The 25,713-nt window shown below is 37.1% G+C and overlaps 1 protein-coding gene across 6 annotated transcripts; it reads left to right on the top strand.

The window, feature by feature from the left end:
- The first annotated feature begins 1,069 nt into the window (after nt 1–1,069).
- On the top strand, nt 1,070–24,424 carry OCIAD1 (OCIA domain containing 1). 6 transcript variants are annotated; one of them, XM_066233156.1, is made up of 9 exons: nt 1,070–1,155; nt 2,627–2,689; nt 3,105–3,185; nt 6,210–6,263; nt 14,520–14,567; nt 15,540–15,675; nt 16,279–16,451; nt 20,622–20,774; nt 23,898–24,424. In XM_066233156.1, exons 2-9 carry the CDS (start codon nt 2,632–2,634, stop codon nt 23,933–23,935), a joined length of 741 nt encoding a protein of 246 aa, XP_066089253.1. In that variant the 5' UTR covers nt 1,070–1,155; nt 2,627–2,631; the 3' UTR covers nt 23,936–24,424. The 6 variants fall into 6 exon arrangements, with proteins under 6 accessions (XP_066089253.1, XP_066089252.1, XP_066089251.1 ...); XM_066233155.1 differs by having other exon boundaries at nt 1,070–1,271; XM_066233154.1 differs by having other exon boundaries at nt 1,070–1,423.
- The last annotated feature ends 1,289 nt before the right edge of the window (nt 24,425–25,713 follow it).

The raw sequence follows: 25,713 nt of genomic DNA, 5'->3' as shown, positions 1-25,713 counted from the left end.
CATATGAGAAAGCAGTCAATGAATAACTAAGGTGTCACAACGAAAAACTGATGATTGATGCTTCTCATCTCTCTCTGTTCCTGTCTATCCCTATCTATCCCTCTCTCTGTCTCTGTTAAAAACAAACAAACAAAAAACCCCAAAAAAGGCCCTTAGGAAGGAACCACAGGACTGCCTTAGATGGATCACCATAGGCTCTCTCTTAAATATATCTGTGGGAGAATAAACGGGATAGTTCTAGAGGCAGTGACAGAGATGAAATGATAGTCGCAGAGCGGCCGGGAAAGATAGGAAATCATAGAGTTTTTTAGGAGTCGAGGAAAAAGGAGTAGGGCAGATTTTTCACAGCTGAGTCACCAATATCTTTAAGTATCTGGCTCACAGTAGGCACCCAGTGTTTGTAGAACGCATGAAGGAATGAATGGTCGGATGTGCCAGAATGATGTCTGAGGAAGAGAAGTCGTAAGCCCCGACTGCAAATATAAACTCTTCCTGTAATACAGAACCCTAAGTGCTTAAACCTCTTTTTAGGTGGGTCGTTTTAATCCTAACAACCCTATGAGGTAGGCGTTATTTCCATTTGTTAGACGAGAAGAACCCGAGGCTCAGAGAGACACCGTACTCCAGGTTTCAGAAGTCATAAGCCAGACTCAAAACAGTCCCACAGACAGCCAAGTGCGCATGCCTGGTAATTACTACTTTATATTGTTTAACCTAGAGGCTCAAAGAACGAAATGAATTACGTCAAGTGCAAAAACAGAGACGTCTATGAAGAGTCGGTTATTCTCAACAACAGGATAAAAGAGGGTTCCAGAAATTCCCTGCCAGCCGGTCACATCAGTGCGTCGCGTCACAACAGTCCGAACCCCAGCCGTGGCCCGCGACCCAGGTGGGGGCGGGGCGGGGCTCCGCGTCCGCGGCGGTGACGAGCGCAGTCGCAGTACAGCTCGCGAGCAGGGAGGCGGGCCGAGCGGAGGGGCCGCGCCGCGCCGCCAGCGCTGGCGTCTATCCCGAGGTTGCTGGCCTCAGACGCCGCAGGCAGGGCTGACGTCATTTCCTTACGTACGTTTCTAGTGTTTCCGGGTTGCGGTCATCTTGAGCACGTATCTGGGTGACTTTTTGGCCACCTCGCCGCTGTCCGCTTCCCACCCCCAGGTCCGGTGCGGTCCCGCGCGCTTTCCCCCCTTCCTGACTCCTCCCGGGGCCCCTGCGGGCCTTCCGCCCTCGGTCGTCCGGGCTCGCCGCGCCGTCAGCCGGGGCTGTGGTTTGAGGTGGGTGAGGTGACGCGGAGGGCCCCGTGCCGCCCCCTCCCCCAACACACTCACCCCCTCCGCGCGGCCAGCCGCTACCCTGCGCCTTCCGCCATTTTCCCGCCCGTGAGAGGGGGCCGATCGCACTTCGGGCGCCCGGCTCCTCGGTGCAGGTGACCCGGGAAGGAGAGGGAGTGTTTCGGGGGGGAGGTGAACGGGGCAGATTCGGGATGGCGGGTGTGCGTGTTTGTGGGGTGTTGCAGGTGGGGAGGCAGATACAGTGCGTGGGGGATGGAGTGCGGGAACCGACGGTCGTAGGACGACGCAGGTCCAATGCAGTTTTTTTCTTTGAGATGTAAGATCAACGTGATGTCTAAAGAGGCCTTGTAGGCCTGGGCAATCTCTTTCTAGGGGTTTTAGGTAGGATGCTGTTTTGGAAATGCGAAGCTTTCATTTCTTCTTTTACGGTTGTTTTAGGATAGGAATAGTTTATTCAGCGAACACCATCCATAAATCATCTTACCTTTTCTGGGGTTTTTTGTTGTTATTTTTGGCAAAGGGATTGCTATGTCATAGACCCTCAGTGATGGCCTGTTGAATAAGTGAATTATGGAAGGGCCTCACTTGTTATCATCATGTATGCCATTTCCCATTTCATGTAAATTGTTTTTAAGATGGGAATAATGATTTCTCTGTGAACATTCTGTAAAATACGAATAATCTAATCTGTTGGTCATTTAAGTCTCCAGTCATGGGTTAAAAAAAGAAGTGTATGTTCTTGAAGTGCTATGCATTTTTATCATCGTCTTCTGAGTCTGTGTGGGGAGGGCGGCGAGTCTGGAGGATACACCACTGGGGGAAGGATGTGACGTCTTCCTTATTCCATATTTTGGGAGTACTGCTTTGTGGGATACGTTGTATGTTTCCTGATGATTATTTTATTTTTAAAAAATGGAAGCCCAGAAATGACTTTTCAAAATTTTCCTCTTCTATTTTGAGAAATTATACTAATCATCGGGCATATATTTCTGAAATGATCCAAACCTAGGATAATGTGAAATAAACCAGCTTTGAGAGGAAAAATGTGTTGTTTTATTGATGTCCTTTTATGTCTTAACAGTATAGTCAGTTGATAAGTACTGTACTTAAAAAGCATATACATATTCTTTTTCAGTTAAGGGACTTAAGATGAGTAATCATTTCTAAATTAGTTAATAATTAGTTAAAATAAGTCAGGTACTTCAGATGTAGTAGTGTTTAGTAAATATTTGTTGATTGATTGCCATGAAGACTAGTAATATTATTAGATTGTCCTGACTTACTTTGCTCTATCTCATAATTGTTTCTAATACTTATTGTACATGTTTTTGATGCAGGAAAAATGAATGGCAGGGCTGATTTTCGAGAGCCGAATGCTGAAGTTACAAGACCTATTCCCCGTAATTATCAATTATGTATTTCTAATTAGAAGCACTTTATATGTAGAGAAGTTTTTACTTCTTTGACTAACTGTACAGCGTCTGGGCTGGCTAATTTCATGGCTGTGTGACCTGTATAGTCACACAGTGATCCACATTTGGTTTAATAATCTACAGTTGTTGCCATTTTGAAAGTCTTAGTTTGTACAAGAGGTTACATTTTCATTTTGTATTGGACATACATTATGTAGCCAATTCTAACTAGCAGATAGTATCATTAACTTCTATTTGAAGTCAGAGTTTGTTAAAAGTTTACAAGCGTGTTGTATCATTTTTTAAAAATGGGTGTGTTTTGTTACATTTAGACTAAGGTAGTTTTTTAGACTTAGTTTTTCCACAGGTGTTTTAATGTTTGCTGATTTTCTTTGGTTAAAAGACATAGGGGCTGATTACATTCCAACAGAGGAAGAAAGAAGAGTCTTTGCAGAATGCAATGATGAAAGCTTCTGGTTCAGATGTAAGTTAAATTTTATAATCAACAAAGTTTGACCTTTAGTGCCTGAAATTTTAATGACTTTATAGAGCAGCGGTTCTCAACCTGTGGGTCGCGACCCCGGTGGGGTCACCTAAAGCCATCAGAAAATATATAATGCATATTAGGTATTTACCTTCCGAATCATAACTGTAGCAAAATTACAGTTATTAAGTAGCCACCAAAATTATTTTTTGGTTTGGGGTCACCGCAACATGAGGAACTGTATTGCGGGGTCACGGCATTAGAAAGGTTGAGAACCACTGTTATAGAGAAAAAGTTGGCACACTTTTGGTGTAGTGTGGTTATTACTAAAAGAGGCTAATTAAGGAAATAGAATTGTACACATTTTAAAGTATTGATTTCTAGAACTTCTTTCAAGATTGTGAAGTATTTTTGTTGGTAATAAGTAATAGCATTTACTGTGTGTATATAGATTATATAAAAACAACATAATAAGGTTGATGATTGTTATCCTTACTTTACAGATGCAGAAATTGAGGGTTAGAGATGTGAAATGGGTTTTCTAGTGTTAGACAGCTGGCAAGTCCTGAAGTCTGGATTTGAAGCCCAAGTCTATCTGAAACAGAAGCTCATGGTTTTAACTTGCACACTTTTAGCCATTACCTGTTAAAAACTGATTAATGCCCACTTTACCATTTTGAAACGTTACCAGCTTTTGATTTCTGACTAAAAATCTTATACATGAAGATTTTATTTTTTAAATACAGAGAATGTTGAAAGAAACATAAAACAGTATCTTACTTATGAACAGAAGTCTGATGTTGCTTCACCTCACATTGCAGTCCTTTCAGATAAGGTAATCATAACAAAAAAGCAGGATGGAATTTTGGAAAGGGAGGAGTGACCTAAGTAATTAAAAAAGATGTACATTTTCATCAGTCAGCTTGGTATTTATTCTTACAGTGTGTAAGGTATTATTGTGTTTGGGAGATAAGTTTTATGAAACACAGTCTTCGTCCTAAAGTAGTTTTATGGTGTAGTTGAGACAAAGCCAATTCATGAAACACTTTAAGAAAGATTAAATACAAAACAGCAGTAGGAAATTTTAAGAGGTAAATTAGTTGGAATTGATTTAGTTAAGGCTTTACCAAACAAGAAAGACTTAACTAGTAGGCCGTTAGGTAAATGAAGAATGGTGGAGAAGCATTCAGATGAAAGGCAGATTATTCAATAACCTGATCTCGACTGGAAACTTGAGGTTGCTCTGATTGGAGTTCTGTCACAAACTAACCATCATTGTTGTTTTGAGCAAATGACTTGTTCTTTCTGGATATCATTTTACTCTGATTATGATGAGGACTATATACTAAACTCTAAAGTCCCTTTCAATTTTACCGTTCACTTTTTCTGTGGCAGAATACATGAGTTGGGAAGAGACCTTATTTCTAATCCATTATTCTTTATAGCATGAACAGAAGATAAGAGATTTATACAAAGAAATAGTGATAAATGGCAGAAGTAGTAATAGTATCTTCTTGACTAGACTGTATCCTATGTGTTATACCATTGTGGCCTAAGAAGGAAGGGGCAAGCATTGTCCATTGTAGAAGTGGCCAACAAACTCATTGCCTTCCATCCTTATTTAATTCTTCTGTGCTTCATGGTACATTCCTTGAACCAAGCTGGTTCTTAAATTGCCTGTATATAGCCTGACCTGGGGTAGTGCAGTGGATAAAGTATTGACCTGGAACTCTGAAGTCGCCAGTTCAAAACCCTGGGCTTGCCTGGTGAAGGCACATTTGGAAGTTGATGCTTCCTGCTCCTCCCCATCCTCCCTCCCTCCCTCCCCCTCCACCTTCTCCCTCCCCCTCTTCTCTCCTCTCTAAAACGAATAAATAAAATAAAATAATTTTTTAAAAAGTTGTAAAAAATTGCCCATTTATAGTTTAGACCAGGTTTGAGCAAACAATGACCTAAGGGCTAAATCTTTTTGTATGGCTATGAGCTAAGAATAGTTTTTGCATTTTTAAATGGTTAAAACCAATTAAAAGAATAATATTTTGTTACATATGAAAATTACTGAGAAACAGTTCCCTACACCAATAAAAGTTTTTACGTGAATAACATGTATCTCACTCTGCTTAAAATGTCAAAATTAATATTTTTGCATCCATAAGTAAAGTTTTATTGAGACGCAGCTCGATGCATTTGTTTATGTATTGTCTTAGTGCTTTTGCTTTAACATGACAGTTAACCAGCTTGAACAGCTTGAACAGAACCTGAAGTGTTTACCATCTGGCTCCTTACAGGATGATTCCCAACCCCTGGTTTGGTACTACACTATCTAGTGTGGCAGCCACATGGAGCTCTTTAAATTTAAAACAATTTATACTGGAAAGGATTTAAAACAAGGTAAACAAAGGGAAAGGAGCATGTCCAGAGGAGACCAGACAAGGGCTTCTAAGTCCTCTCCCAGTGGAGTCGCATACAAAAGAGCTAAATTCCTCCAGCTGCATAATGCGTGAAGTTGTTACCAAGGAAGGAATCTCATTAGAGACTCAGCAGGGGGGGGGGGGGGGGGGGGGGGGGGTAGGGGGGGTTGGGGGGGTTGGGGGGGGCTGATTACTGGGGCGCCCTCAGCCTAACAGGTACCAAAATTCCAGACTCACAGCAGGAAAACAGGTGTTCAGCGTAAACTATGCAGCCAGTTTAAACACAGTGAGCCATTTATTGATTCACGTTAAGTTTTGTATCAGTGTAGGGAACTGTTTACTAGTCAAGTCCCTGACATCAGCCAAGAACTTTTGCAGGCAGACCTTGAATTATATTGTTTAATAGTTTGTAATATCTTCTTAAATATGCTGCTTTTGTATTTCCACTGACTATATACTGTACAGCTTTTAAACATGGAAAAAGTCTCTTTTAAAGATCTTAATTGTGCAACAAGACTTCCTGGATGGTTTTACTGGTACACATTTATCCTAATGAACTTGAACAAAATCTTTTCCTTTTGTTGATGTTGATAAGTTCTTTTTCCTCCTGTAGCTGTGCCTTTGGCTGCAACAAGTATGTTGATTACACAAGGATTGATTAGTAAAGGTAAATATTTAAAATTCTAATTTAACATTTTGGATATGTTACTATATGGTATTTTTCTGATTTTTGGGTAAACATACTGTATCTGTATCATATTAAGCATTATCATTGATAATTTTCTACAGTAGCAGAAGAATTATGTCTCCATGGACCCATTTACACAATGTCTTGATTTGAGAATTTGATACCCTCTTGCACTCTAGTAACATTAACAATCTACAAGAGCAAGAAAGTAAGTAAAAGCCTATGAATGGGTTACAGGGTGGCAGAATGACAAACCTAAGCCATCCACTTCACTATTGCTTAGGAGCTTTTCTGAAAACAAATTCATGGGGTCCAGCCCAGACTTAGGGAATCAGAATCCATGCACTGGTTTAAAGATGAATGACTCCCACCCTGGCCAGAGGTGAGAGTATGTGGGAGAAAGAATCAGTGGGTGCACTAATTGGAATGAATTGATGCTTCTCTTTCTCTTTCATTCCCTGTCTTCCTTCCCTTCCTCTCTCACCAAAAAGACGAATGGCTCCCTTAAACCAGCTGTCTTATAATAATGGAGGGGTGGGGACACTTTCTTGTCCCAAACCTATTGGCTTAAATAGTACAGTGTATTCATATCTGGCATTGAGTTTAGAATACCTACTAAATGCATCATTCTCTACTTTTGTTTTGTTTTTTTTTCCAGTGAGAGACAGAAAGGGACAGATAGGAAGGGAAAGAGAGATAAGAAGCATCACTTCATAGTTGCGGCACCTTAATTTTTCATTGATAGCTTTCTCATATGTGTCTTGACCCTGGGGGTGGGGGCTCTAGCCGAGCTAGTGACCCCTTGTTCAAGCCAGTGAGTGACCTTGAGCTGCAAGCCAGCAACCTCTGGCCTCAAGCCAGCAACCATGGGGTCATGTTTATGATCCCACACTCAAGCCGGTGACCTCAGGGTTTTGAATCTGGGTCCTCAGTGTCCCAGGTTGATGCTGTATCCATGGCACCACCACCTGGCAGGCTGTTCTCTATACCTTAAAATTAAATACACATTACATTTATTTTGTGAACTGTCTCCTTGGAATAAGATGTCGTAGAAAAGAGTGGTGATCTCAGGATGGCCTCCACATATCCTAAATACTTGTTTTTTAAATTAACTAGCTCATAAGTGTGACTCTTGATAGGAAAAATTAGCCTTTTCATATTAGCAGTATAAAGTACTTAGTAATATTGATACAACTAGCTGTGAAAAGTAGTTTTGGAGGGAAATGAGAATTTTCAGGGCTTAAAATTTTATTTAAAGTATTCCCAAAGAACCTCATTACAATGTACTAGCATGACAGGAATCTTAAACATGGAAACAGGTCATTATACATAGGCACTTACAACTTAAGTTGTCTGATAGGCTAGGATTCTTTCTATAGTGAGAAATAAAAACCATCACATTTTTTTAATTGACTTTAAGAGAGGAAATGGGGAAGAGAGAAAAACATCAGTTTGTTTTTTCCACTCGTTTATGCATTCATTGGTTGATTCTTGTACATGCCTTGACCGAGATTGAACCTGTAACATTGACGTATTGGAAGGATCCTCTAATCAGTGGTCGGCAAACTCAGTTAACAGAGCCAAATATCAACAATACAACGACTGAAATTTCTTTTGAGAGCCAAATTTTTAAACTATATAGGTAGGTACATTCCTTATCGAGGTAGCGCCCGCATGTGGTATTTTGTGGAAGAGCCACACGAAAGGGGTCAAATAGCTGCATGTGGCTCACGAGCTGCAGTTTGCCGACCAGGGCTCTAACCAATTGAGCTAAGGGCCTGGGCTCATCACATATTTTTAAATTATTTATTTATTTATTTTATTTATTCATTTTAGAGAGAAGAGAGGGAGGGGGAGAGAGAGAGGAGAGAGAGACGGGGGAGGAGCTGAAAGCATCAACTCCCATATGTGCCTTGACCAGGCAAGCCCAGGGTTCCGAACTGGCGACCCCAGCATTTTCAGGTCGACGCTTTATCCACTGCGCCACCACAGGTCAGGCTCATCACATATTTTTAAAGAAAAGCTATGGCACAAGAACTTATGAACAGAGAATTTACTAATGACTAAGCATTGGGGATTATACAAAAGAAATGTAAGAGCAGCTGCTAGTAGTTTCTCTGAAGAAACTGAACAAATAGAGAATATAATATTTAATAAGTTACTAAGTTGTATAATAGAGACTTCAAGAACTGTAGGTATTCAAAGAGGAAAGATTTCTGCAAGGCTACTGTCATCAAAGAGTGTCTTGAAAAAAGTGGATTTTGAAGATGAGCAGGATTTAGATTAGTAGCGAAGGACAAATGTCAAAGGAGGGACATGATTATTAAAATAAGCATGACTATAGGGAGGGACAGGAGACACATGGCTAGAGTGGGAGAATCATGCAGGGAGGAGTGAAAAGTCCATTGAATAGCTAAGGTAGAGCCTGGAGAAACGGTCATTTTGATTAGGTTACAGAGAAGGTAACGAGCTTTTGGGCCTAGGTTGAGGAGGAGACCTTTTATCTTCAACAATAAAATCTCACCACTGCTGGCTTTTTTTTTTTTTATAATTTTTATTTATTTATTTATTATAGAGACAGAGAGTGAGTCAGAGAGAGGGATAGACAGGGACAGAGAGAGATGAGAAGCATCAATCATTAGTTTTTCATTGCGCATTGCAACACCTTAGTTGTTCATTGATTGCTTTCTCATATGTGCCTTGACCGCAGGCCTTCAGCAGACCGAGTAACCCCTTGCTGGACCCAGCAACTTTGGGTTCAAGCTGGTAGGCTTTTGCTCAAACCAGATGAGCCCGCGCTCAAGCTGGCGACCTCGGGGTCTCGAACCTGGGTCCTCTGCATCCCAGTCTGATGCTCTATCCGCTGCACCACCGCCTGGTCGGGCTGGCTTTTTTTTCTTTTTCTTTTTTTTTCCTATTTTGAGAATGCCTTGCTCCTGCACATAACTGAACCAGAGAGATTTCCTTTTTCTAGTTGCCGGTATATCCTGATAGAACTGTTACCATATAGTTAAAGGTGAAGTTTTCTGAAAATAATAGGACGTGTTACTGAGGAGACAAATTATTGTTAGAGCAAGAATTCTCATGAAGTTTTAGTCATCATTTGATGATTATTTGACTTACCAATGACAGTTTATGCCTAAAGTCATAGCATGAGCAACAACATTCCAACACCATTCTGTGTAATTGTGACTGAACCTGTAGCCTTATAATGGAATTTAGTGTTTGGTTTTTGTTTTTAGAAAGGGTAAATTGTTGGCTTGACTTGTGGTGGCGCAGTGGATAAAGCGTCGACCTGGAAATGCTGAGGTCGCCGGTTCGAAACCCTGGGCTTGCCTGGTCAAGGCACATATGGGAATTGATGCTTCCAGCTCCTCCCCCCTGTCTCTCTCTCCTCTCTCTCTGTCTCTCTCTCTCTCTCCTCTCTAAAATGAATAATAAAAAAAAAAATTTAGAGAAGTTAATGAATCTAGGCTTTCTTCTCTGAGTCTACAAGAAAGGATAAATTGTTAAAAATGATTAACCTAATTTGTAAAATGACATTGTTTTCTAGTGAGCGAGTCACAAGTCATCATTCTAACTTTGTCAGTTTTGTTGGGGTTTTGATATTTTTGAATAGAGATACAAAAAATAACATTGGATGATATGTCACTCATGTAACTATCTGAGAATTAAAAGTGTTTTTTGTTGTTGAAATTATTTTGGGATCTTGTTTTTTACCTGGGGAATTATTCTATTAAAAAAAGGAGTCCCTCCAAAAAATTGAGATTTTAGAAAAGGAATTCACAATTCACCAAGACATTTCACATTTAATTAAAATGCTGAACATTTTATATATATTTTTTAATCCATGGTGTGTCATACTGAACATAGTCTTAGCTATGACAACTCTCTACTTATCCTCCCTATTTATCCTTTTCTGGCAAAACATTTAAACATGTTCAGGTCTGTTCTAACTTGAGAATATACAAAAGAAAAATCTTCTCTTACATCCATTCCCAACTGCTTCCAGCTGTCTTACATTAGAAGCCAGACTTCAAAAATTAGCACTTTATACTTCTTTAACCCATTGTAGTCTGGGACATGGATTATGGGTACAGTCTAACATTTACCAAAACATGTTTTGGTATCATGCACAAGTTTTAAAAAATGTTATCAGCACAAGTTTTTTGTTAAATTTGATGGGCAGTTTTTGTTTTTGACTCTTAAACAACTTTAACCAGTCTTTGTTGAGAAATCTCTTCCCCTGGTTTTTATGACATTACATACTTCTGATTTTTTTTTTTTTTTTGAATGATATGTACTATATACTGTTTTGGAAATAGAACTAAAAAACAAATTCCTGATCTCTTGGTGCTTATATTCTAGTGTGGGTTTTCTTCCTCTTGTGGTTTCTTTGGAATTCAGTTTTTAAACTATATTACTACCCAGCAAAATGTGGCTGCTGCAGGGACCATTTATTGCTCTAGGTCACGGTGTCGTATCTAGTGTAGATGGCTGCTTCAGTCATATTCTGCAGATCTCCATATGAGGAGCCCTTTACAGGCCCCTCAAACTGAACTCATTTCCTCCCAAACTGAATTAATTTCCCCAAAACCAGTTTCTGTTTCCCCATATCTGAATGACAACACTGTCCAACTAGGAAACAGGCATTATCCTTCACTTCTGTCCTTAACTAGCTGTCCAATAAATGCCCAGTCTAGTCCCGCTCTTAAATATTCTGTATACTGTCCACCTCTGCACTACCACGATAATACAACTGTTGGTTGCCAGCCGTATTGCACTAGCCTTCATTCTTCCTACTTCCCCTGAGAAAACATCCTCTCAGGTGTCTGTCAGGGCATAGTGCATGTAGTAGATTCTCACATATTTGAGTGAGTGAATAGCAACCATCACACACTATTACACTGCTCACAGAAATCAGGGGATAGTTTATCGCTTCATATTCATTTTGAAATGTCCCCTAATTTTTGTGAGCAGTATATTTTTGTCTTCATCGCCTCTAAACTGTAAACTCTGTGAGGGTAGAAAGTATCTTAATTTCTGTTACATTCCTACTTTGTAGTATATAGTGCCTGGTGTAAGTGGTCTGTAGATGAAGGAAAAACTTTTGTATAAACAGGTATCATTACCGTCCTCCTTTTTCTTTTCATTTGTGTAAGTAAAGAAACAGACTAACAGCATAAATGAGTTCTGTATTTATAGTTTATATACATGAAATTAGGTAATTAAGTATTCTTTTAACATGAGATTCATCCAATGGTATGCTGAAACTGGCTTGTCTCGAGAGAGCTAATTTTTAAATTTTCAAGATTTTGGCAAGCTGGTTTTAAACCATTTGTTAGTTTGAAATGGTCATAGTTCAGGTATTTGCTCTCCACAGAAATCCACAATATAAATCAGGGCTTTTTATTTGGAGAGTTGGTTTACGCACATGATGAGATTCATTCACATTGTATTATGTAATTGTAGGTTATTTATTCTCATTGCCATATAGTTTAGTTTTTCACTGTATAAATGTACTGCAGCAGTTTATTCATCCCCTTGTATGTTGACAATTGAGTAGTTTTCAGTTTTGACTATTACAAGTAGTTTTGCCATGAATACAATGTCTCTTGATAGACATTTTTCTGGGTAATAGATTCACCTTTAGTAGATACTCCCAAACTTTCCAAACTGTTTGGACCAATTTACCCTTCCACTACCAATTTATTAATAAAGTTTTATTAATATCACATTTTCACCAACACTTGCTATTTTTGTGTCTTTGTATTTTAGCCATGTGTTGAGTGAACAGTGATATACATTGCATTGTAGTTTTAATTTGCACCTGATGACTATTGAAATTGAGGGCCTTTTGTTTATATCTCATTTGAAAATATCCTTTTTTTTGTGAAGTATCTGTTTAAGTTTTGTCCATTTTTCCATTGAATTATCTTCTTTTTCTTACTGGTTTTATGAGAGTTCTTGGTATATTCTGGAAATGAATCTTTTGTCAGATCTATGTATTGTGATTATTTTTCCCCACTTTGATTAACTAGTTCTTAATGTAATGCAATCCAATTTATCAGATCTCTACTTTATGATGAGTGCTTTTTGTGATGTTTAAAATTGTCTATTGTGGCCTGACCTGTGGTGGCGCAGTGGATAAAGCGTCGACCTGGAACACTGAGGTCACTGGTTCAAAACCCTGGGCTTGCCTGGTCAAGGCACATATGGGAGTTGATGCTTCCTGCTCCTCCCCCCTTCTCTCGCTCTCTCCCCCCCCTCTCTATAATGAATAAATAAAATCTTTATTAAAATTGTCTATTGTAAGAACATGGAGAATCTCTTATGCATAGTTCTATAAGCTCTGTTTTAATCTTTCATTCTTTTTTTTCTTTTTTTTAAATATTCAAACACATTTATTTATTGACAGAGACAGAGAGTGAGAGAGAGGGATAGATAGGGACAGACAGGAAGGGAGAGAGATGAGAAGCATCAATCAGTTTTTTGTTACGACACTTTAGTTGTTCATTGATTGCTTTCTCATATGTGCCTTGACTGCAGGCCTTCAGCAGACTGAGTAACTCCTTGCTTGAGCCAGTGACCTTGGGTTCAAGCTGGTGAGCTCTGCTCAAACCAGATGAGCCCATGCTCAAGCTGGCGACCTCGGGGTCTCGAACCTGGGTCCTCCGCATCCCAGTCCGATGCTCTGTCCACTGCGCTACTGCCCAGTCAGGCTAATCTTTCATTCTTAAATTTTCAAGTATCTGGGGCTGTTTTGAGTTTGTATGAGAATCAAGGTACATTTTTTTCCCTTTATGGGTATGTAGTTGACCCAGAATTATATTTTGAAAGGACTTTTCTTTGTTCACTGTAATGCAGTGTTTCCTTTGTCGTAAGTAAGTGACTGCATGCATGGGTCTGTTTCTGGGCTCTTCTGGTTTTGGTCCATTTGTCTTGTCTTGTACTTAGACTGTCCTAATTACAATATCCATGGATCTTGATATCTGTTGGTAGTTCTCCAATTTTGTTGTTCTTCAATATTGCCTTGCTTATTTGTGGCCCTTTGTGTTTCCACAATAAGCTTCTCAGTTTGAGGGGAAACCTTCTTTGATTTTAATTAAGATTGCATTGAATTTATAGGTGAATTTATTGAGATTTATCATCTTTATAATACTTAGTTTTTGGTTCACAAACATGGTCTATTTCCCCATTCATTTAGCTTTTATTTTTCAGTAAGTTTTGTAGTTTTTAATGTAGAGATCTTTCATATTTTTCATTAGATTACTCCTGGATCTTTGATGTTTTTTTGATGCTATAATATATATTCTATCTTTTAAAAAATGTTTGGTTTTTTGTTTCTGGTATAAAGATAATTTTTTTGTATATTGACCTTGTATCAAATGATCTTGCTATAAATTAATCTATTCTAATAGATTATGGGGTCTTTTAAGTTTTTTGGGGTTTTTTTTTTTTTTCATTTTTCTTTTTTTTTTTTTTTTTTAAATTATTTTTATTTATTTATTCATTTTTTTAGAGGGGGGGGGAGAGAGAGAGAGAGAGAGAGAGAGAGAGAGAGAGAGAAGGGGGGGAGGAGCAGGAAGCTTCAACTCCCATATGTGCCTTGACCAGGCAAGCCCAGGGTTTTGAACCAGCAACCTCAGCATTCCAGGTCAATGCTTTATCCACTGCGCCACCACAGGTCAGGCTTTTTTTCATTTTTCTGTTGATAATTGTTTATTTGGTTTTCTCTTTAAATTGCCTTATACTTCTCTAGGGTTCTAGAAAGAGCTAATGTTGTTAGGTAACATTTAAAGATAGTCTACTGCCCTGGCCAAGTAGCTCAGTTGATCGGAGCAATGTCAGCACAGGTTGCCGGTTCAATTCCCTTGTCAGGGCACATACAGGAGCAGCTCGATGTTCATGTCTGTCACTCTTCCTGCCTCTCTCAAAAGCAAAATAGTCTCTACTACTTTTTCCTTTTATATTTTTCCTTATTTCTGCTGATAAATATATTTTACTTTATGTTGCATTGCTGAACTTACTTGTCTCATATTAGAAGAGACCACACAGAAGTAGTTTCTTTGCATTTTTACCATGATTTCTGTTATTTTCTTCAATATACTCTTAATATATATACTTTTCTTTTAGCATAAATGTATTTTATCTTAGTAAAGATATAACATCTTAATTACGTAAGTGTCTTCCTCGAACACTTACTGTTACTCAGAAATACTCTTTTATCTTTAGGAATCCTTTCAAGTCATCCCAAGTATGGATCCATCCCTAAACTCATATGTAAGTATGAACACTTGTTTTCTAATCTTTTTACTTAAGTAAAAGAATGTTTTTATAAAATGTTTTGTCTTATAACAGTTATTTGGTTATTCTGATAAATCAGTTTAAGATTTTCATTAAATGGACTACTGATGCTTTTTATTATTAGCATTAAAAATCATGAGTTGCTTCATTTTTTTCTTTTATAATGTAATAGAACTATTAATTTTAAATTATTTTGTGAAGATACAGTATTTGAAAATAAATTCTCTTGGTCTGTATATTAGGAAAGAAAGTTGTTCAGAGATTCTCATTAATCAAGATAAAGTATATATTAAAGCCTAACTTGAAAAAATTGACCTTTTCAATTTATATTAAAACTGTAAATAAGCATATTTTATTTATGTTTATGAGCATAACTTATTTACATTTTATAATGTGGTTAATAGAAAATAAGCTAAATTGCTTTAAAAAAATACTTGAGGCTTTTTATGAGTCTTTCCAGGTTAGCCTCTCTTTTATATTGAAAATAGGCACATGATGCAACAATGGCCATATTTAGTTAGAATTTAGTAATTCATTATTTTAAGAGATTTGTTGCACCTAGTTTTAAAAAAAAGACATTAGCTGGTCAAAGGGATGGTTATTTTATCAGAAAAGAAATGGCTTAAATTTCTCAACTAGGATAGAGCTCTGATTTTTGAGTTCTTATTCTATGTGCCTTTACCACATCTTTATCTATAATAATGAAGTAGTAAAGTAGAATTTATTCATCTTATAGCAACTTTGAGTTATTTTATTTTTTGAAAGTGAATTACATCCATAGACTGAACTCTGAATCTGATTTAATGTGATATTTTTACCATTATTTCAGGAAATCTGTCTTTCCACATCAAAGACATACTTAGAATCACATTTTTAAAAGTACTTTTAGAAAAGATTCTTGTCAAACAAAGCACATTGAGTTACACTTTTTTTTTTTTTTCCAACAAGTTGCTTGTATCATGGGATACTTTGCTGGAAAGCTTTCTTATGTGAAAACTTGCCAAGAGAAGTTCAAGAATCTTGAGAATTCCCCTCTTGGAGAAGCTTTACGATCAGGACAGGCACGACGCTCTTCACCACCTGGGTAGGCCAGATTCTTATCTTTATTAAAGGTTTTTAATTTTAGCTAAAAAAGTGTAGCTGGGTATTGCCATAAATCAGGGCATGAAACATTGCATAGTTGAAGGACCATTGGAAACTTGCCATTTTGTTGCAAGCTAAAAACTAATTTGTTTTTTAAGGGTAGAGTGAGTTTTGTCTACCTTTGCTTTTATATAACAAGTTGTATCCTATTGAGAGTGCATATCCCAGAATAAAGGATTTTAATTTGGCAAACGCTTTTGGTTACCTGTATTTTGAACTTTTGAGTTCTCAAATTTTATCATTTCCAGCTCAACAAATTTCAGGTTTTTAATCCCTCTGTTGTTTAAAATAGTACAGAAATTGTATAGCTATAGATAAATGAATCTGTTTGGATAGGTAGGTAGGTAACGAATACTATAATTAGGTAGATTTGGTATATATATATAGTTATATCATAAATGGCAAGCAATTTAAACTCCACAAGAGCTAGATTGAATATGATTTCTTCAGAAAATAAACTAACTGATTTTCATACCTTAGCACATTTCTTTAAGTCAGGTATAGGCAATAACTCGTTTCTTATATAATACGAATTCTTTTATAGGCACTATTCTCAAAAGTCAAGACAAGACTCAAATATGAGTGATCATTCTTTTGTGACATCCCCAGCAGCAGACAATATGGAAAGAGAGATGTTTCCTCGTTATGAGCCAATTCCATTTAGTGCATCTATGAATGAATCTACTCCTACTGGTATTACTGATCATATTGCCCAAGGTAGAAACTTCTCTTGAAATGAATTTCAACATTTTATGGTCCAACGTATGTATAAACTTTATTTGATCACTTTTTCTGCTGGATATCACCTGTATGTTCCACCATCACCCTAAACTCAGCATGTTTGTTCCTTTGTTTGTTTTCTTCATTTATCATTTTTTGAGGTCCAGTGTTAGGTAGTACAGAAATATAAGGATACATTACTACTATGTCCCATTAGTTAAAAATACTAACCAAGTTTAGTGGAATGTCCAAGAAGGGATAAGTTGTGCCTCAGAGAGGCTTTAAAAAAGTTACATTTATTAGGCTGGTTTTAAAGGCTTTAAACTTCTTTGTAATGTGAGAAAAATAATAATTACTTGCCTTACAAAACTGTCAAGTGATAAAATCCACGTGAAAATGCTTTGTGAAGTTAGTATAAATACTAGCTTTGAAGGTTGCATAATGTAAGTGCAGCAACATCAATTTTGGATTAAGGCCTGCGTTTAATCACAGTTGACATTTACTAGTTCTGTGACTTTTGGCAAGTAACTGTAATTTGTGATCCCTTCAGTTTCTACATTTGTCAAATGGAGATGATAAACCTCTTTTAAAGAACTTTTGGGATGAGATGAAATAATCAAAGGTAGCTTATGCCTAGCAAGCATTAGGCTCTCATCAAATGTTAGTTTCCTTCCTTCCCTCAATCTAGTTTGCAGTGAAAGGTGAGGAATTAGAAACAAAGTACAGGTCTGAAATTCCTTATCTAAAATCCTAAATCCAAAAAGCTTTGAAAATACAAGTTTTTAAAAAATAAACCGTGATAAATTCTGACCTGAACTCATTTCAAACCATGACCTAAACTGACTTCCCTAAATTTTGTTATGGAAATACTGTTTTTTACTTAGTGCTGCTCTGAACTTCCAAATTGATGACTACTAAATAATATAACGGCTATATACTGTAATATTTTTCTAAAATCTGAGAAAGTTTGAATTAACTCCAAGGATTTAGGTAAGGGATTGTGGACCTCTATACAGTATTCTTTAAAAGTGATTGCTCTGAACCAAATACAATAAGCCAGTAGCTATGGGGAACAAAGGTTAAAGAAACATCCGGATTTTTGGTTTTTTTTTAAGATGGGAGAGATTTGAATCTATACAAGGTGGGGCAAAAGGAGGTTTACAGTTGTTTGTATGGAAGAAATATAATGCAAGAATAAACTGTGTTTTGTGTACTCACAACTGTGTATCTACTTGTGCACTGCCCTGTATTTATAGGTTAAGGGGAAAGAGGGGACACAGTGGAAAGGGAGAAGTTGATTATAGGTCAAGTGAGGTGTTCCAGAGGATGCAGAGAGGGTCTAGGTAGGTCAGGATATAAAGCAGCCACTGGCTATATATGGCTGTTAATTGAATCAGATTGAAAATGCAGTTCCTTAGTTCCTTTGACAGCATCTCAGTTGTTCAGTAGCCACACGTGCTAGTAGTGGCTGCTGTGTTAGACTGCAGATATAGAACATTCTCGTCATTACAGAAAGTTACATTGGACAGCACTGCTTTAGAGCAAAAGTAAGATGATATTTGCAGAAGAGCCAGGAGAGAATGGAAGTTAAGATAATTTAGTTTCTTTAGAGGATGAAAGTTTTTGAGAGTCCTATTAATCCTCAACTGCTTTTTTTTTCCTGAATGACTGAAAATAAAGACATTCAATTACAGTTGATCCTCGAACAACAGGTTTGAACTGCACGGGCCATTTACATACATCTCCTGTAAGTGGGCCCACACAGTTCAAACCCATGGAATTCAAGGATAAACTGTAGTCGGAAAGGGAGGAAGGTGGGCAGATTAGAGAGAGGGGTTAAAGTCATTATTCTGTCTCCAAAGGTAGCTGTCCTTCTTGCCCATCGCATCTGTCCGTTTTTCTTGTCTCTTCAAGTTCACATCCATTCCACTTGTATTCTAGCCTTGTAATAATGACTTGCATCATTCCTTGCATTTGCATTAGCAAATTCCAGTCCCATGTTATATGGACTTGTTTATATAAAAGCAAACAAAAAGCCCTTTGGTATCTGCCCACAGACCACAACAAGGTCCATATTTTAGTATATTTTATGTCTTCCAAAGCAGCTAGCCATTCATCTGCTGCTCTGCTTCCTCACCCCTCTCCGAGTCAGGATTGCAGCTCTTCACACTCTGCCTGGACCAGCATCGGCCTCCCTTGCTTTGCCCCAGCTTCTGTCCTCCCTTATTAAGACACCCTCCCCTTTTGTTTGTGCAGAACTACTTGCCCTCTTAATTCTGCTTTCTCTTACCAAGAAATGAAAGTTACTCAAAATAAAACGTATTCCTTCATAGTTGTTTGACACTTAGTTTATTGCAGTGCAGTGAGATTTAAATCAGTGCTCTTTTCTGTTGGCTTACTCCTTCCAGCTCTGTATAACCTTCCCAAAGTAGTCAGTCTTGCTCCTGCACGGTGTAGGGTGTTCCCATTTGACTTTTATAAGTGTAAAACATTCTCCCTTTCTGTCTGATGTATATTTTCATTATTTATCGCAGAATTTCAAAGCAATGAAAACAGTAGCAGACCTGGAAGGAACTTGAGAGATTATTTAGTTAAACTTCCACATTTCACAATTGTGAAAACCAAGATTCAAAGAAGCTTAGTGATTTGCCCAAGGACATTTACTAATTGGCAGAGTAGGAATGACAACCTAGGGTTTCTGACTGCTAATACAGTGTACATTCTCCTTCTGAATTTTAACAATATCATTTATGGTGAAGGGAAATGATTCCAGTAATTATTCATTACTAATAAAATATAAAGTGCTCTTTAAACCCAATATAAGGTTATAATATTTTTCTTTGCATTTTTTTTGAGCATGAAAAATTTACATTTCAACACTGGTGTAATATTAGAACTAATATGGAGAAATTTAAATGCTCTTTGTATCAGTGCAGTATACTTTGTATCAAAATAATTATGGTTGAAAGCATTTAATGTATAGTTATATTGCTTTAAAAATTCTGATTATTCAGCCTGACCAGTGGTGGTACAATGAGTAAGAGAGTGGACCTGAATGCTGAGGTTGCTCTGGCTCAAAACCCTGGGCACTTAGTGGAAACAATCAATGAACAACTAAAGTGAAGCCACTATGATCTCGCTCCCTTTCTCTCTCTAAAATCAATAAATCTTAAAAAAATTCTGATTACTCAGTGGGATCTTATCATTGAGTTCCAAAATAGTACCACTTAACAAAAATTGTTTTTTTTAAAAATAATTATAATTAAAATAATGTGCCAAATTTATATGCCTTATTAAGAACCTCTGAAAAATATTACTTGGGAGTAGTTATGTAAGATTGTAAGTAGTTGTTCATTGAGTGCTGTGTTAGCATTAGTTAACTTCTTTAAAAATGTTTTTTTGCTGGTTAAACATTTAAGTAAAGTATGCTCAATATTTAACTCTGTCAACCAGTATTAAGAGTAACCACTTCCATGTTTCCTCAGTATTTGGCTCTTTGATAATATGTATTCATACTTTGACTCTTTGGGAGAGAGAAAGAATACATGCTCATAGTTGCCCTTTCTTTTTCTGTCTTGGTGTTGTATCCATTAAACCTATTGTATCCGTTAGACCTAAGTGAATAGGATGCATAGCATGCTTAATGGCTATGTTTTATACTTTTCAGTAGCTATTGTCAAGTATTTTTGTTTAAGTACAAAGATAGTAAAATAAAAACTTTTTAATAGCTGGAGTTTGTGTATAGAGTATGGTTATGGGAACATTTAACCAAATAAAAGCCATAATGTATCAAGTTTTGTTCACTTATTATTAGTAGAATATATTTCTTTTTATATAAACACTGAATAACTTTGCTGTTTAAAAACTAACATGTTAAGTCTAAATTGTGCTGGTATATATTATGCTCTGTTCTGGCATGATTAGTTTTTTGATTTTTTTATGTTAACTTTAAATTTTAGAAATAAAAGCTTGAAAATGTGAGAGGAAGTTGATTTTAGTTTTATAATTGCCTTGGGGAAGATATAGTACTTTTGGAATGGTGGTAATAATTTGATTCTCTGTTTTATTTTCTATTTTTATTAAAGGTAAGGAGCATTTATAAACTTCAGTTGCTTTGGATTTATTAAAATCCTTTTATCACCATTTATTAACTGTTTGTTGTTTTAGGACCTGATCCCAACCTTGAAGAAAGTCCTAAAAGAAAAACTGTTACATATGAGGAATTAAGGAATAAGAACAGAGAGTCATATGAAGTAACGTTAGCACATAAGACTGACCCCTCAGTCAGGCCTATGCAGGAAAGAGTGCCCAAAAAAGAAGGTATGATAGTTTAGCCTAATCACTTTACTCTTTAGGATTGGATACCCAACATTAGTTAAAAACATTAATTATACTAACGTGATTTAATTCCACAAGCAGTTAAACAGAATAACATTTTTTTAAAAGAATAGCTATTTTTTAGTTATCAGATCTTTGGTTTTTAAGGTATTCCAAAGGCCATTTTGTGTTAGAAAATGATGAAGTCTAAATAGTATAAAAGATAGTAAGTCTAGTTTTGTAATACAATATAAAAATTATACATCCAATTTCACTTTTTTCTTATAAGAAATCACCTTAGGAATCATTTTTTAAATAATGCTTCTATTGCATAGAACCAGGTCTGGTGACCTAAGGTTGATAATTGGGTTGTACCCAAGGTATGTGGTTCACTTATGGCGGAACCACAGAATCATGATTAATGAAATTGATTTTCTTATGGTTGTGAAATTGAAATAGAGTTATGTGTCTTGCAAAGCATCTTTAGGACATTTCTAAAAGAAGAGTTTGACTTTTTCTAAATAGTACTTTTGCTCTATAATTAATTATAAGTTTAAAAATCACGGTTTCTTTTAAGTCATTTTGAAACAGCTGTACATTACCCCAAGTAAATTTTCTGACACAGAAGTTTACCTCTAATGGAAGAGGGCATTATTTATTTATTTATTTATTTAAGTGATAGGAGAGAAAATAGGCTCCTGCATGCGCCCTGACTGGGATCCACCCTGCAGCTGCTATCTGGGGTGGATGCTCTGCGTATCTTGGGCCCATGCGCGCAACCAACTATTTTTAGTGTTTGAGACAGAGGCTCCACAGAGCCATCCTCAATGCCCGGGGCTGATGCGCTCAAATCAGTCAAGCTATGGCTGTGAGAGAGGAAGAGAGAAAGAGAGAGAGAGAAGGGAAAGGGGGAGGGGAGGAGAGGCAGGTGATTGCATCTCCTTTGTGCCCTAAGAATGGAAACCTGGATTTCATATACCAGGTCAACACTCTACCACTGAGCCAACTGGGTAGAGCCTTTTTTTTTTTTTTTAAGGTGAGAGGAGGGGAGATAGTGAGGCAGACTCCCACATATGCCCCAACTGGGTACTACCTGGCAACCCCATCTTGGACCAATGCTCGAGTACTGAGCTATTTTTAGTGCCTGAGGCCGATATGCTCCAACTGAGCTATCCTCAGCACCTGGGGCTGTGCTCAAACCAGTTGAGCCACTGGCTGCTGGAGGGGAAGAGGGAAAGAAGAGGGTTGGAGGAGAAATCAGTGGTTGCTTCATTTGTGTGCCCTGACCAGGAATCAAACCCGGGATATTTATATGCCAGGCCTACACTAGCCACTGAGCTTCTGACCAGGGCCACTTATAGCTATTTCAATATACAATTTTAAGTCTCTTGAGGCATTTCAGAAAATTGTGTCATTGTTGCAGGGTCTTTGCAACTTTAAAAATTGAAGGCATAGGTCCTTTGTACCTTCTTGAAAGTCATATGCCACGAAGAATATAAAAATACATTAAAATTATTAGTATTTTTTTATTATGATCATTCTTTTAGAGTCAGTTTTATTTCTAATTGTTGGTAGTTGCTTCATTTAGAATTGTTTTCTTAATTATGTTAGATAATATGTCATATCGACATAAACAATCTAGCTTTAAAGTAGATTTGAAATCAGCATCACTTGCTAATGTTTATCATTAAAATAATAGTGTAAACCTTATGCATTCAATAGCCATTAATCTGATATGTAAAGACTTATTTGTTCTACTAATTAAAGGAATTAGACTGTAAGCTCCATGAGGGCAGGCTATAGTATTTTTCTCTCTTTTGTAGTCTTTTATGTCTGTACAACCATACAGTGATAAATCAGAAACTGTGTTTCATTGGACCTCCTATAGTAATAAAAACTAAGGAAAAGAAATACGATAGACGTATGGCATTTGCTAGATTTTGATATATGTGGTTTTGACTGGAATCAGTCTTTTAAAGTTCTGTTACATGACACAGTAATATGAAATAATTTCTGTATAAGAAGTTGATTTTTTTGTGTGTTCTTTATATGAGGAAAAACAGTTATGAAATAGTTTCAGTGATTTTCTAGAATGTTCTATTTTAGAATCCACACAGAAAATTTGACATGAGTACAGTTCAGGTTTACTGGGTCAGAAAGTATCACTTAAATGTTTCAGTTTTAGATTCTGAATGACATTTACCTAATTAGAAATTAACAGAAATTTTAGAAACATAAGCACATTTTCAGTTAGCTGTCAGGGCAATGATATCACCACACATACACCTTCTAGAAAATTCTGTCTGTGCTAATGAGGGAATGAAAGCAAGGAGAAACGGCAAAATATGAGGGAAAATGGTATATAATGTCTTAGTAATACGAAATAGTCTTGCTTCAAAGACTAGAGGTACCTTGGGGAAGAGGTCCTAGTCCTTCCTTTGATAACTGCTTCTTTACGTTGTTATGACTACTTGTAATTCCCAGATGAAGGCGGTGTAGAAGAGAGGTGCAGTGGTGAAGGAGTAGAGAAGACAGGCACAAGTTTCAAAATAATAATTTTATGTAGAGTACAGGAATATTGGGAACTGTTTCCTCCTTGCACAGTGTTATGGCTCATGGGAGAGAAGAGTGAACTAACATAACCTGAAAAACTGACCATTTCTATTGCTATATTTTTTGTGAAAAACAAATTTTTTTTTTATCATAATGTTTTAATTTCCTGGTAATTTTTTTGCATGTGCCATAATGCACATGCATAGGTAGTATGGTAAAGTTGTAAAGACACGCAGGTTTTGGTCCTAAACAGATGTGTTCCAATTTTAGTTCTACTTGTTCTATTAGGCTTTGTACCTTGGGCAAGTTACTAATCTATTTTCTTACCCTTTAAATGGGGGTTGTGTTTATAAAGTTGTAAGGAGAATCAAATATTTATGTAAAGTTCTTGATACAATGTATTACTATTTATGTACCTCCAGTTCACTTTAGTCTGGCCAGCCCCTTTTTAATTTGACTCTCATGTACGTTTATTCAAATGAGAAACAACTTCTCATCTTAATAGCAAACTTAAAATAGTACCTTTTATGTGTTACTGTTTGGAATCATCAATTATTTGTGCTTTTTTCCTAGTCAAAGTAAACAAATATGGAGATACTTGGGATGAGTGAAAAATTGCATCATTGGACCTAATGAAGGAATTTCACTGCCCAGCTTCATCTAGGTGGTCATGAGTATCTGCGTGCTTTGAGCTCAGCAGCAGTCTTCATAAACATTTAAAACTAGAACTGGGTTTTTCATGGTTTGGCTTATTAAAATAATGTTTAAAAAACAAATTTTAATGTTAATACTGTGAATATATTCACCTTGGGAAACTACATGAATGATGATGATATACCACAATTGTGTACAGTCTGAAACTTAAGTTACAGGACAAGAATACTCTTATAAAACTATTGAGAGATTGTCATGCTCTAAAATCAGTATGCCTGAAAAGAAATGATACCTGCATGTTGAATTGGGGTGGGGGTGGGGGGCTGCAAGCATAATTTTAAGTGTTAAGCTTTACATCAAAAAATTATAAAAACGCTTTTCTCCAGTGTTTGCTCTATTCTTTTAATGTTTATGGTAAATAAAGTATAAAGGAACATGCATCTTCATTGATTTCATAGTTTGCGAATTATTTTTAAGTACAATTATAAGTAAGTGGCATTTTGTAGGCATAGGAAATAAAGGCATCTATCTCTGAATATTTAATAGTGATACGATAAATGTGACTTGTGGATTCATCAACGTACAGTAAATGGCTCAATGCCTTAAAGAAAGGAGTGGTCATGTTCAAAAAATTGGGAAATTTCAGTGGACTACTTGGTCTTTATTATGTTTGTTCCTTGTGTAGGTGATTGGAAAATGAAGTTGTGGTTTCATCTAAATTCTTACATTTCTACCAGAACTAGTGTTTCAGTTGGTGTTTGAGTTAATGCAAGTCATCCTAAAACTTGGCTTGATTTATCACAGTGATCACTTAGTAAATTATATAATGTCTAATTACTGAGTTGTACACTGAAACTAATATAATGTATGTCAACTGTGATTGAAAAATAAAGATTCTTGAAAGTAAGAAAACTCAATTTATTAGTATTTCTGTAGGTCAGGAATTAAGGATTTCAGCTGAATGGTTTGGCTCTTGGGCTCAGGTTTGCAGTCGTGCTGGGTGGAGCTGACAGGGCAGGGGGCTACAGCAGCTGGGGCCAGGCCGGGCCCCCTTCCCTCTCCTTTAGTTCTGGGGCCTTGCCATGTGGTCTCTTCACGGGGTAGTATGGGCTCCTTTCAGCAGTGTGCTTACAGCAGTCAGACTGTTTGCGTGACCACTTAGGGCTCTTGAATGAGTGTTCCAGCTAGTAGGTTTTTAAAAGTAGCATTGCCCTTGATTGACGACCTAGTCTCAGAAGTCAGTAACATTTCTGTACGCGCCTGCCTGTCAAAGGACTGAAAGACTTCTACCCTCATGTTTTTCTAAAGAATATGCAGGATGAACGATTTGCAGCTATCTTCACCCCAGCACTTGGCTAACGTAATTCACATCCCTCCGGTGTGCATAATCAACTCAGCTTTTCCGCGGAACTCGGACTCGAGTCCTATAATAATAGCTCAAAATCTTGGAGCTCATCTAATCCGGTCTAGGAATGTATGAGGCATTTGGGTAAAAATCTGAAGACCTGTGAACAGAATTTGCCGTTTTCAACCTGAATACTTACTAGGCATAATATTATTAGATATCCCATTCAAAATGAAATGTAAGGCACACACCAGTCACTTGGCCAGCAGTTCTGAGGTAGAGCCAGCTCATATTGCCAGCTTCGATTAGGGCTATGGCATATCCCCGAGGGGTTTGTTGTGGCTTGTCCTAGCTTTTCTTAAAGGTAGCTCATGCTTGCAGCCAACTAGT

The sequence above is a fragment of the Saccopteryx bilineata genome, chromosome 5, assembly GCF_036850765.1.
Source record: "Saccopteryx bilineata isolate mSacBil1 chromosome 5, mSacBil1_pri_phased_curated, whole genome shotgun sequence".
Taxonomy (NCBI): domain Eukaryota; kingdom Metazoa; phylum Chordata; class Mammalia; order Chiroptera; family Emballonuridae; genus Saccopteryx; species Saccopteryx bilineata.
Note: the sequence above shows the minus strand (reverse complement) of the source record. Positions and strands in the feature narration are given on the sequence as shown.

Excerpts from the sequence above, each read along its gene's own strand:
- OCIAD1 (XM_066233156.1), top strand. The coding sequence starts at position 2,632 with ATGAATGGCAGGGCTGATTTTCGAGAGCCGAATGCTGAAGTTACAAGA. Across the intron at positions 3,186-6,209 it reads TGAAAGCTTCTGGTTCAGAT|CTGTGCCTTTGGCTGCAACA; the intron begins GTAAGTTAAATT and ends TTCCTCCTGTAG. Across the intron at positions 20,775-23,897 it reads AAGAGTGCCCAAAAAAGAAG|TCAAAGTAAACAAATATGGA; the intron begins GTATGATAGTTT and ends CTTTTTTCCTAG.